The following is a 13,766-nucleotide window of genomic DNA, read 5'->3' as shown; positions in this document are numbered from 1 at the left end:
TGGAAGTGATGAAATTTCTAGATAAAACAGGAGACATCCAGACTGACAGAGCTCTGCTTGCAAACAAACGGCTCCTTATGACAGCTACCAACTGATACTGAGAGTAAAAGCCTCTAAATTAGCAGCAGTCATTACTTCATGCTCCTCTTAAAACAGCTCCCACAGTTTCTTCCCATGCAAATTTGTTTCCCTAGAAAAATTAGCAGCAACTTGACTCTTGGCTTGAGAGTTCAGTCACCACTGAATGCTTCAGCAAGCCCATACAGAATGTGATGCAAGGACACAGCAAATGCTGGTGTTGATAGGGAGGGAGAGAGACTGTCCCTCAACAGCCAATATTTGTAGCAGAGCCAAGGACTGACAGGCCCTGCCAGCCACAGCACTCACCAGGTTGACGAAGTCCTGGTAGCAGATCCTCCCCTCAGAGTTGCTGTCTGCCAATGCCAGCAAGACCTCCAGCTTGTGGGGGTCCAGCTCCGAGCCGTGTCTCTGGAGAAGGGAGCGAAACTTCTCAGTGCTGATGTAGCCGGTGTTGTCAGGATCGAACTGGGATAGGAGGGGAAAGAGCCAGAATTAACCATTCCATGTTACACACAACTCTGCCCTCCTATGCATTCATCACCCGCTGCACAACCACAGGGACCCCAGGGGCTGCTCTAGGCTTTCATGACACATTGCCCTTCAGTCATCCCGTCTCCAGCTTCCTTTCACTGCCCAGGGTCTGCAAAGTGCCCTGCTGCAGAGCAGAGTGAATCCAGGCATCATCATGCACACCACTGTCCAGGCTCCACCCAAACTTCAGCTAAGTCAGCTCCCTTCACCTTCCTTAACCCTGCATCATCATTTCTCTTGGCTATTTTTTATATCACTCTACCTGGACTATCAAGCAAACCAGAGATGCCATCTGTAGAGATAACACATACTGAAAACAGTTTTACTCCTGTATTTCCTAACACAATTGCAACACAGGAATATGCCATCCTCAAGCCCTTTCTGTGCTCAGTGTTTCCGACAGTCACTTTTCTAGATCACCTCTACATAAGCCTTCAAAATGGTAAGTGCTTTCACTGCTAAAGAGCTCCCTATTTTAACATGGATTGGAAAGAAAGCCTTTGGACAGGGAGCAGAGCAGACGAACATTATGTCAAATTAAAAGTGACAAGGCAGCCATATGCCATTTTCAGAACGTACACCAGAGTCATTAGAAGGAAAGTCCCAGATGAGATTTGGAGGGAATCCCACTCTGACCAAAAACGGTTTTCCCTCAGACTGTGATTGATCTCCAAAAAACGCCACTGACCAAAAAAACACAGCTTTGCAAGGCTGTTCAGACTTATGACTGCTTCCTTACAGCAGCCTCTAGCCCACGCTGAGCTCCCCAGGGCACTCTGTGAGGGGCTGCTAGCTCACAGGCGGGCACAGCCCCAGCCCCAACAAAGCCAGTCCTGGCACCATGCCGAGCACATTTCTTTTGTGCCTTGAAAACTCGTGGACGCAAGCTGCCAGCCCAGCCCATGCTAGCTGTGGTGCAGCCCCAGCTCTGCCAGCTCCCCGTTGCTGGGAGATTTGATTTCCCAAACTTGGCTGTGAGGACCCTGGCGCTCACTGGCCTCCTTTTGTAGATAATGATATCAAGCTTGTTGGCTGGATTGAATGGCTGTCAGGGGGCAGGGTGGTCAGGAGGGAGTCTTTTCACAGAAACATTTGGAACATAAAAGGCCTTGGCAGAGCCAGAAAGGTCCTGACAATCCTCACTCTTTTCTAACAGAGGACAAAAGCTGAACGGGCGCCGGGCCTGTGATCAGACACAGCGGGGTAAAGGCTGCCTTGGCCAAGGAGGAGGTGAGGAGGAGGATGTGGCAGACAATGCAGCCTGCCAGTGGCAGGGCTGGCACGGCTCTGCAGCAAGCAGAGCAGCTATAAAACAGACCAGCCCCAAGCATGTTTAGAGGACACAGTGCTCACATGCAAGGATCTGGCTCCATCTCCCTCCAGAGCACCTTTGTCCTGCTGCTCCTGGGGACTCCACTGTCACTGGCTGCTTTGTTGAGGAGCTGTCTCACCTGAGCACGGGAGATCACAGCCCCTTGCTGTTTTGTCAAAGCAGCAGCCCCTCTGTCAGGAAGCTGTTGGGGCAAGTGGATTACACAAACCAAACCAAGTCACCTGCGGACAGTTGGCACTAGGCATTGTCCCCCGCCCTATGCCAAGGGTTGCTTTGTCCTTGCGAGGTGGCCTGGATGTACCTTCCTGACAGCTGGCACTCAGAGCCACAGGTGGATTTCATCAGCTGTTTACTGTTAAACAAGGGCTTAATATTAATCCCTGGAGAAGTTTAGCTCCCGTACTCCAGCCCACTCTGATGCTGTAGGTTAACAGATCAAATTCTAAAACCAACCCCAAAATCAGGGCTTCTGCACTCAGGCTCAGCTCTAGTGTTTTTTGGCTCTTGCTGGGGCTCCCAAGCAAGCCTAAGTTTGCAGTGCCCAACCCCAGAGGCACAGGTGCCCAGGAAATAAAGTATGATTAGCATAATACCCAAGATGACCTTTCTGAAGGGGAATTTGCAGAAGCTGGGAGATGAGTCATTCAGTGAACAGATCTAACACCTGCAATCCCATAGATACTGCTGTGTTCATCCTTGTTCCCTGAAAACATTTGACCTAACCAACATCTTACTTAACTGCACCGCTTTAACTATACGTTGACATTTAAGATGACAGAACCTATCTTGTCTAGGACAAAACCACTTGCTCCTTGAAGGCTTAAATGTCTCCCTGCTTTGAGGGCCACGGTCAGTGACTGAAGCGTGGGACTCTCCCCATGCTGTGTGCTCATTGTTTGAGTTTGTAGGAAAGACCAACAGCCACAGCCACAGGGAACATGGCTATTCCTTCAAAGGGCAGAAGAGATACAGAGCTGAAGCACAAAGGCTCCTGAGGCACAAAAGAGCTGCTCAGATCACAAACCACTTTTCCCAGACTTCATTCTGCTTTAAAGCATTCCAAAAAGAAACATATTGTAACCAAGCACAAAAATTACACAACCACTTCAGAACTTCAAACCAGCCCACAAGGACACACCGATGACTCCAGATTCACTAGTGCTGGAGCAGATACAATCCTGTCACTCAAGACTGTACTGTTCATACCTGTTACTGGCTGCTGGCTTTCCAAATGGACAGACAGATGAAGCCTGTCTGGTGGCTACATATGAGCCTCTGCTTCAAGGATGCTTTCCTCTCGCACCAATAGGCACCAGCATTCCTCCTTCAGCGCACTGTGCTGCTGCTTGTCCCACCAAAATGAAGGCAGTGGCAGAAGGTAGCTAGTACTTTCAGCACTGTAAATGGGCCAGGGAGCTTGTTTTCCTCTTTCACAGTACCAATTTTGGTTTTGGCACTAAGTTAATGATACTAATTAGAAATAGGTTTAAATTAAAACAGTGGATCTGAACAGCATGAAAGAGTAAGAGATGAGCAATGAACAACTGATAGCAGAACTAAAAAGGCCTGCCTCAGAGCAGGACTAGATCACTGCTTCCACAACCTGGAGCAGAATGTTTTACTGTAAACCCCAGCTGTAAGGGAGTTCTCTTATTTATGTGTGAACAGTGTTTTTCAGCATATAAAAGTCTCATCTGTTGTTACAGCACTCAGAATCCACACCAACACTTCACTTCCTCAAACCTTGTTTCTGATATCACAGCTAGCCACAGAAACCAAAGAGTAAAACTGGTCCTGTAGAACATGTGCTCCACACATGACAAAAACAACATGTGGCTGCACACTCAAAACACTTGGGTCCATCAATTATAAAAGAGGCAACTGACCTTTGTTAGACGCTTCATGTATGTATCCATGACGATCTCATAAAGGGCCAGTTGTCCTGCAAGCCCGGCCGAGCACCTTTGTCTCACCCAGAGGACAGACAGACCGCAGCACGGCTGCACTGAGCCCCAGCCCAGCCCCACAGGAGTGCTCACCAGGCAAAGCCTCCCAAAAACTAACTCAACACAGTGGCTTCCTTCACAGCATAGTTACTTCTGCCTCTGCCCGTCTTCTTGTGGCAGACAAGAGCAACACAACCGGTGCAGGGATGAGGAAGGCCGTTTGTGCCCCCTCACCCCCCCCCAAACAATAGGATACTAACGGCAATTTCATGCAAGGTTTCCTCCGCATTTCAATGACAATCACCCTTAAGTCCCTTGATCCTCAACCAGGCTCTTAAGCAAAAATGTAAATATGTTAATGACCATAGCAGCCATCTGACCCAGGATCTTAATTCCCTGGCCCAAAACAAGCTATTCTTTCCTATTTCTTCCTTATTTTATAGCAGACACACCATGAACTGAAGGCCCCACTGCAAAACTACAAAACAAAACTAAGGGGAGGGAGTCCTGCAAACTCTGATGTAAAGAAGAAATACATTTGAGAAAAAAAAAAAGAAATCTCAAATTGTTCCTCCTCTTTAATTAAAGACACATCAGCCACGGCTGAGTGAGCAAGTAGGGTGGAGGCTGGTGCTGCAGACAGACAATGGGTATCTTGGGAAAACGCAGGCATTTCGCATAGTGCAGCCAGCTGCTCCTCTCCCTCGTGGCAAACAGCCCTCTGGGGCATCAGAGCAGCTGGAGAGTCAACAGCTGACCTGGGCACAGCGTGAGGATCCTTGGCTGGCTTTAGGATTGCAGATCTGCTGCAGGAACAGAGAATTTGCTACCACCCACGGTTTCCTCATTGAGGGGCTTTGCCTTGGCATCACCCAAGTCATAAGTTGTCTTCGCAATGGGCCTGGCTCCAAGCAACTTCATCTAATTTGGAAGCTGGCTTTGCGTTGGATCCGTCCCTTCAAATCTGAATTATTCTGTGGTCTGGTGGTATCTTCACTTCTGGGAGAGACTGGCCTGGCAGTCAGGCCTCCTGGCCAGTCTCCAGACTAGGAGGCAGATTCTGGAAATAAACTCCCTGAGCTTTAGCTTCCCCTCCTATTATATAGAAATGACAACTCCTGCCTTATTTCCCACCAGAAAGGAGCTATCAGTAGCAGACCTGCTTCTTGTCCACATGTAGGTCCTTTCGCACTGGAAAGGGGAAGTCAATCGGGCGCAAAATCTGTTTATCTCCAAGGGTTTCAGAACCCAGTCTGAGCTTTGCTGGATTTGAACGCAGACCGTTAGATGGCATGGTCTCTGCAATACAGGAATACTAACAAGCTTTGGAAACAACCAGAGCATCTCCCGCCTCAAAGGCCAAGCCGTAGTTAAATCAAGAATCTTCAAGTTAATACATGGAACTGAAAGACTCCAAGCTGAAGCTGTGAAAAGACATTCAAGACAGGCACTGAAACTTTCCTCAAGATAGTCACAAATTTTACAGGAGCCCATTCTCTACCTTTCCACAGTCCCTGGGGTTGATGAGAAGGGGTTTTTTTGTTTGTTTTTCAAAAAAAGCACCCACCCACCCCCCACCCTACCCCAAACAACCATGTTGCAGCATTACATGTAGCATTTGCTCCTTTGATGAAGATTAAAGCAATGACAAGGCAGAAGATGAAAGTCTGCCTTACAGTCCAAATGAGAGGGCAAAAAGCAGGGGCTGTTTAGCAGGAGTTTCATCGCTGCCTGGTACTGATGATCTTCCAAGCAGCTTAATGATCCTGCTCTCTCTTTTGATAGCGGGAGGTGCAGGTGAAAAGAGAAACCCTGCTCCAGGAGACAGGAAGGCCAGTGAAAGGTAAGTGCATATCCCTCCACCTTGAAATCCAGCTTCTCACCATGAAGTCACCTAATCTGAGTCTCCTGAACGTGTGTGGTAAAACATTAGTGCTAGCTCCAGTGATGCATACTTTCGTCCCCTGTAAATAATGAATTTACCCACCACTGCCCAGACAATATAAAGTGATTAAGGGCTGTCCAGCAGTACTTTTAGTGCATGTTAGATTGCTCTGACCTGAGGTGAACCCAAGGGCTGGAAACACCACCCAGCTCTCAAAAGCCAGATTGCATTTAAGCACAGAGAATATACCCTCACTAACTCACCAAGTAGGGAACCAGACAGACCTGCTCCTCAGAAAGCTGCAGTGAGAGAGCAGAGAGCAGAGAGCTACCCAGCTCAGCCTGCACCTAGGCGGACAGGCATTCGCAGAGCAGACGGCCTGTCACCTAGATCTGGGTAAGTGCCTCTCCGCATGCAATGCATGGCAAAGTGGAGATGGGGGGAGCTGATAGAAGGTTCCCTTTTCCTTGAAGAGCAGAGTAGCCTGAAAGACCAGGCTCATTAGCTAGCTGGCCAATCTGTAGAGGCATTTCTGCTCCAATTTATTTCTCCTACTGTCTTAGGCACAAAGACAAGAAAGGGACCTACATTACTACCATCTGTTGTTACCTTCTGCAAAAGCATTTAATGTAAACAGACACTGGAAGCACAGATTCAACAGGAACGGGAGAATAAAAAGATCCCAGGAGTGTACCACTGCTCAGTTGTTAGGCAGACAGGAAAGAGGGCCTTGGGACCTGGTCTCATTCTTGGTATTGCCAGGATTTCTGGAATGAGCCCAGATGCCTCTTGTAGTGCCTTGACTTCCCCATCTACAAGGCATAAGGAACACACCTGTGCCTGTGGGCTCCAGTGTAGTGAGAGCTGTGGAGCCCTTGCAGAGCATGACTGGACAGCGGCTGCAATGGCATAGGGCAATTAGGAAGCCACAAGGCCAAGCAGCACAGGGAGAATATGGACAGAGCTGGCCTTCTGCCAAGGTTTCATGTATAGAAAAATATCAGACTTTCCAAAGCCAATGACAGCTGGACACCACACTGAGCTCCTTGACTCCACAGAGGTTCAGACTCCTGGTCCAAGTCACCTTAGGCCAATCAAATCCTGCATTCAGAGACCCTAGGAATTTCTGACCCACAGCTTGCTGGGAAAGCCTACATGCTTGTCAGGTACCCAAATCCATGTTTCTGTCTCCATATACATTTTTAATGCAACTCTCTCCACTATCCTTCCTCTGCCTATGGGTTTCTTGCAACAAGTCCTTGCTAAGACACTAAGAGAGGATAGAGCTGAGATGCACTCACAGGACCTGTTGAGCTAGCTTTCAGTCCTCTGCCGTCTCGATGACCCACCATCCTGGGCGATCCCACTGCCTCTCTCCAGATCGGTCTCCTGACAGAACACTCACAGGAATCAGCCTCCAGTCTCAGCTGGGGAATTACACACAGTGTTCAAGCCACCCAGAACTAAATTATTCAAAATATGCCACTGTGCTGGCTTTGAAACCAAAGCCGCTCCCCAGAAAGAAGCCAAGGTAAATTGAAGCTCCATTATCACCACCACTGACAAGGAAGGAGATGCAGCACCGAAAGTGAGGGAGATAATTACATGATTAATGAGACAGCATGGATGGCAGGAGATGCCCTCCATTATGCCACAAGGCTTAATGCAAAGAGACATGTTTATAGACTGAGCCTTCTCCAGCTCTGCTTCTTCCTGTTTTATTATTTATATAAGTGAATTAAGACTAATGGAAAGAAGCTGAGGCACTCTAAAAAGTGGTGGGCTTTTTTTTTTTGGTGGAAATAAATTTTTTAATCTTGATTCAGCACGGGGCACCTTGCACATTTCGCCGGCTAGATGTCCTCAGCTTCAGCAACAGGCTGGGCAGGTTATGGCCCAAACTTGCAAGTCATATATGTTGTATCACCAGCCCAGCTCCAGTGCTGACTATCCACACCTTTCTGAAATTGTGGACAAGATCAAGCCTACAAGAGATCACCGAGTGATTGCCATGACAAAACCCAGCTTAACAGTTAAAACCTTTTCTTGAATCCTTAGGCAGGAGGTTTAATACTTCCCAGATCTGCTTGTCAGCACTGGCCCAGATATTGTTGTATGTACAAATGCCCAATCTCTTGCTCTCCCTTTTGAATTCCTGTAGTTTTTAGGGCTCCACAACCTCTGCGGCAATAAGTTCTGCAGCCTAATTAAAATAAAACCCACTTTTGTTCTTGATGGTATAAGGCATTAAATACCAAAAGCTGAAAATAGCAATATCCATACTACCAAGACACATGATATTTTCATTTATCACCATATAATTACTGTTTATATCTTTTTAGTCATGTCTTATTGGAGAATCTCAAAATCCTGTATCGATATTAATTACATCTCTCAGGGTTTCTACATTGTGAGGGGTCATAATGTGTAAGCCACTCATCCAGAGCTGAAATGCAATACACTCTGGGGGGGATGCTGCATTTATTTGGGCTACGTAACTCAATAGAAGGCATAGCATGCACAGTCAACCTCACAGCCAGGAGACAGACAGGCTATAATCACTATTGCTACAATAAAAATAAAATAAAATAATAAAATAAAAATAACAGAAAATAAAACAAAACCCAACACACAGCAGTCAGAACAGCTGCTCAGCTGGGGCTGTATTTCATGTCAAGTTGCTGCAGTCAGGTCGCTGCTTACCCCTAGGTTAACTAAACCTACACAAGCATTTCCTTAAAATTCACTGCTATTGACAATGCCTCCTGTCACAGCAGCGTCTCTGCTGGTATAGATGAGGCAGACAAGTCTTCTCATTCAAAACAGGGTTTTGGTCTGATATTCTCTGGAAAAAGTAGCATAGTTGATACAAGTGCAAAAGAGTCAGGAGTAGTTGGAATGTTTCTGTTCTATATATGGACAAAAGCCCAATGAATTATCTCTATTACAGAATAACAATACACTTTCTGTCCCAGCAGTAACTCTGAAGAATGCTACACTGCAGTTGCTAAAGTTAGATAGTTTTGAATCAGCAGGCCAAGGTAATTTTCATCAAAAAGATTTTTAAAAGCCAGTATTAATATTGATTTCCTGCAAGTCTGGGAGCACTGGAGGAACATCAAGATCTGCTTTTTACCTTTCTTCCAGCTTCAAATCAGCAATTCAGCCCTTCCAACCATGGCTCCAACACTTGTGTCCAAACGTGGCAACAGGCATGCACACCACTCCCAAAACTGCAGGGCTGTGACAAGAATTTAATGGAACAAAGCAGGTCTGTTGGACTAATAGCAACCCACAGCAAATTAACAAATTACTGATATTGAGCAATGCATAACTGAAGAAGGACTGGTCTGATACCAGTCAGAATAAACAACAGAAAACAGATTATGTTCAGCTGATATTATCTGGATGAGAATACAAACTTGGTGCAGATCGTAAGGCAAGATTGCTGGTACAACTGATTTCTGCAGGGCATCTGACATCACCAGACAACCCTGTGTTTGAAAACTTACTGTGACACAAATTCTGGCTGTCACACATTCAACATGCTAAAGTCTGGCTGTTTGACAGGTCTCAAAAATAAAACTAAGATAGACAGCTAACATCACATGGAGATACCACTAACAGAGTCCCATGAGAATTCATTCTTGCCCCTACAGAATTATCATTAGTAACTTAGGAGAAAGCATAAGTCTGCATCATGCTCAGATGAGCTAAAGCAGCAAGTTACTAAGCATAAGCTGGGTCTTTTAGTAAAGCTGGGTGCTTGAAAACAATACATATTACAGTAAAAACAAATAGAAAGCCATATGGCCAGGAGCCAAGAATGCCAGCCAGCTTACAGGATGGGGAATGCCATCTTCAGCAGCAGCCACTCCGGGGGAGAAAAAAAAAAGCTAAAAAGCTTTGCTTGTTATGCTGAGCGCTCTCAAGGTAACACTGCCTTCAATAAAGGAAACATGACCCCAGGTTTGTAAATGAGGTGACATTACCTCTTTGTTTGGCACTTTGTTGCTGGTATAGTCTGACTGGCTCCACTAACAGGCTCAACTCATTAGTTTACTACAGGGAATGTTAAGCAATGACTTGATCACTGTCCAGAAGAAGACAAAGGGGACAGAAATTTGGCAGTAGAGGATTCTCCGCTATGACAAAGGTATAATCACATTTAGGGGCTAGAGGTCAAAGCTCGGCAGCTTTCGATTAGAGTTAGTTGATTATTTTTCCTATTAACAAAAGAAATGCCTCACTAACTTCACCAAAAGTTTTATGACTGAAATGCAAGTTTTCCTAGGAGATGAGGTATGGCCAATGTCAAGCAGACCACTCAGAAAGTGTTCTGGTCTTCATTATTAGAGACTGGATGATCCCAACAGTTCCCTTCTGACCTGACTGCAAATTATTAGTGCTCAGAAAAACTGCCGTAACAGCCAAACAGATGCATTTAAAGCCCCAACTAACAACTGCCATAACACATGTATAACCAGAATAACCCACCTATACTAGAATTCAAGCCATGCTTCTGGTTAGAACAACCACAGATCAAAACTGTTACTAAGCAGACTGGGAAACATATTTAACTCGTACTGATTTTACATCTGGCTTTGCCCAGTCATGGGGACTGGAAGCTACCAAAGAAGCTCCTTTGCTTTCCAAGCTAAGCTGGAGCAGAAGATAACATCAGCCTTGTGAAGAGGAGACAGAGGTATGTCATGATTCCCTGCAATGCCTTGTAGGTACCTGGCATTACACTGCAACAACATAAGCATCTCTGAAGTACTCCAGACAGGCTGGTTCCAAATGGAGCCCAGAGCTGAGAGTATTAATTATTACTCTAACTTCTATAATTTAAACAGTTGAGAACAAGCAATCCTGGCTTGCATCTTTCCAGGGTGATCACAGTGGTTACAACCATAGTAAGGAGCCAGACTGCTGGAAGCTGTGGTGGTTCACATTGTTTCTTAGGAGACGTATCGAAACCATTGACAAGTCCTCACAGCGCCTGGCCCTGCCCAAGCCGTATCAGGGGCTCCTCACTGCCTCAGGAGACAGCAGCGGATACTCCCTTCACAGCCTCCCACACAACAGAGTGCTTGCCCTGTCAGTCAAACCTGCACTCACTCGCAGAACCCCTTCTCCTTGCCTGCCTCCACCTCATTTCTGCCTCCTTTACTGAACTAACCAGATTTCTCATGTGTACAGGGCTCACGTACAGTTTAACGAGCACCTGCTTCCTCTGACAAGCCTGTCCACTCTTCCCAAGCTCTAATATTCCCCTTTGACTTGAACAGACTGGCTTGAATGCAGTTTAACAGTTCAAAGCTGAAGCCCCCCACGGGCACCCACAGGCAAGCAGACCTCCCACATGGCTTTCCTGCCACGCCACAGCACAGAGACACAGAGACCTGCTCCTTCAATAGGAGCACATTGCCGGCATGGGTGTGAGCTCTAGGGGACCAGGTGCACAGCAGGCTGGGGGGATCTTTGGCAGAGGCCTGTGGTCCGTATTTGCCATGTCTGCATCACCGGCACAGGGTTGCGGCTGCATTGAGACTTAGTAAAAACAAGCCCTGGCTACTGCAATTCACAGGCTCTATTTCCTGGGTAACGCTCAAAACACACATTCAAGCACAGAGATGGTCTTCCAAAACTGATACGATCCCAATGCAGACAATTAGAATAAAGAAGCAGAGAAGGCAGAGGCAACAATCATAAGGAGAGAGCCAGCAAAATTAAGAGAAATGCATATTACACTCCTCAGGAAGGAGGAGCTCAAAACAACAATCCAAAGAGTTGCCTGGGAGCTACAACCACTGCAAACAAAGGGAAAACAAGCTAGGAGGGAGAGAGAAAGGCCAGACTGAAAAGGAGGGTTTAGGAAATGGCAATACTCTTCCTGTACATGCATCAGCCTGCATCTCTGGGAAGCGGGAAGAGCCGGGAAGGGGCAGGGGTGGGGGGGGCATGGAACTTCTCACCTGCAGGGTAACTAGAGAGACAAATCCACCCAAAGCAATCCCACCAGGCTTCCACTAGGGATTAATTAGACCATCAACTGGGGCCAGCTTCTAGCAGAGCATCCTCAGGGAGCATGCTGCAGACTGCTGTGCTTCAGATGGCCACGGCGAAGGGAGTGCAAAGGCACAAAAGGAGGACTGTGGAAGGGGCAGGAGGGGAGGGCAGCCCAGCCTGGCTGAGAGGAAGCCCAGATGAATGGAGAAAGGCAAGCAGGGAGGTGAATGAGCAAGAGGTGATGAATGGTAGGGAGGGCATGGAAGTTTTACACAGGGCAGAGAGCAAAGACAGACCTGAATGGGGAAGACTGAAAGATGCCGCTTGAATGGAAGGGGAAAGAAGGAAGAGAAATGAGGCAGAGATTGAGCTGAGCAGCACAAAATTAAATAGTCCAGGCAGAATAGCTTCCCACATGGACTTGTAAGGCCTAGAGAGAGAGACAAGTAACACAGCATGAACTTTAATCCCAGAGCAGAAAAGCTGCCTGAAGCAGTGTTACCATCATCAATCCCTGTATAATCCCTCCACGACCAGGCACCTTCTTTGCTCCCAGTCAACAAATTCTCATGAACCCAGAGCAAACCGAACAGCAGCCACCAAAGGGCAGACGGCCCCCATCAAAGGGAGTCATAGCAAAACTGAGCAAGTGACATGGAAACAGCTGATGGGATAAAGCACCAAGATAATTAAAAGCAGCAGCCCTAGAGACTCAAGTGTAACACTACCCTAAAGGTGGGACAAGATGCAGTTTATATGTATGACATAGGAACATTGTTTACTGTCAGTGTTATTTACAGGGCTTTCCTCCCATTTCTAAAGCCAAGATAAGGTTTTTTTCCAAAACAAAACTTTTCCAAGCAAAAACTTGGACATTTCAGTCATGCCAAGACTTTCCTGTGAATTTGCCTTAGTTTTGAACATTGATCGTTCAGAAGTTTCCTTGGATTCTACAAGGCCAAAACACTAGGCATTACTATTTTCAAAATGTTTGATAAGAAAATTGCCATTTATGTTTATGTTCAGAGTGCCCAGATGGTTTGGCTCAAGTCAAACTAAATATTTTGCTCGAAGAGCAACAAAAAGCAGTTTTCCCAATCTTTTGTGGAATTGCAAATGAAACTCTACGTATCATTTTTCACCCACCTCCACCATTTTCACAGCTAGGGAAAATAAACTGTTTAGGAAGGACACTTCTTATTACTTGAACCTCAGTGGCAGACACAAACTCCCAACCCTTTTGCGTCTGCAGGTTTAGATAGGCCAAGGTATCTGTTATCCTCCTAGGTCTATCAGTCACCTCCTACATGATCCTGTGCCAAATCTAATTTTCCCAACTGCAAAGCAAAAGATACAGTGTCTAAAAGGGAGAGCATAAAGCCTTAAATCATAGCCCTTTTCTTCATGCTCAGAACTATCTTTCATATTTGTCAAGAACAACCATTTAAAAGCTAAATCAGTGTCTGGAGCTCATGTTTAACTTGCTCATAAATAGACTCCACTGTCACACAGTGGAGATGAGAGGTCATAGAAATCCAATGGAAGGTAGGACACAGCCCTCAAAACCAAACACAATGGAAAGGAAAACAAATCTAAATCTAAGACTTGACTCTACTTTGCCTTTTCAACACATCAGGGAAATCAAACATACAAAACTGACTTTTAAAGTGTTGCTAGAGGAACTGCAAGGGGTCCATCTGTGCCCCAACTTGAGACTCTGGTTCTGGCCCCTTCTTTTTTGATGTTTCTTGCACCAAGCAAACATAACAATATCAATGCAGTTTATTTCAGGCAAAAAATGTGAGCATCCTGGAGTCAGAGCACAAGCAGCAACTCATCTGAGAAAAGACATGAGGATTTCTCCACACACACTCCACCCCAAAGAAATAGCAAAGGAATTCCTGAGAAATCTGGGCTGGATCGTCAATCCCTTTCACAGAGGTCCAAAAATACCAAATTTCTGTCCTATATTTGACTG

General features: G+C 46.2%; 1 protein-coding gene across 1 annotated transcript in view; it reads right to left on the bottom strand.

Annotated features, from left to right (window-relative positions):
• Positions 1 to 13,766, bottom strand: part of RHBDL3 (rhomboid like 3) — a 73,106-nt gene that overhangs the window by 34,988 nt on the left and 24,352 nt on the right. Inside the window, exon 4 of the mRNA XM_055726878.1 lies at positions 388 to 546. Coding sequence (XP_055582853.1) covers positions 388 to 546 — 159 coding nt within the window. The remainder of the gene's footprint in view (positions 1 to 387; positions 547 to 13,766) is intronic.

The sequence above is a fragment of the Falco cherrug genome, chromosome 1 (genome assembly GCF_023634085.1).
Source record: "Falco cherrug isolate bFalChe1 chromosome 1, bFalChe1.pri, whole genome shotgun sequence".
Taxonomy (NCBI): Eukaryota; Metazoa; Chordata; class Aves; order Falconiformes; family Falconidae; genus Falco; species Falco cherrug.
Note: the sequence above shows the minus strand (reverse complement) of the source record. Positions and strands in the feature narration are given on the sequence as shown.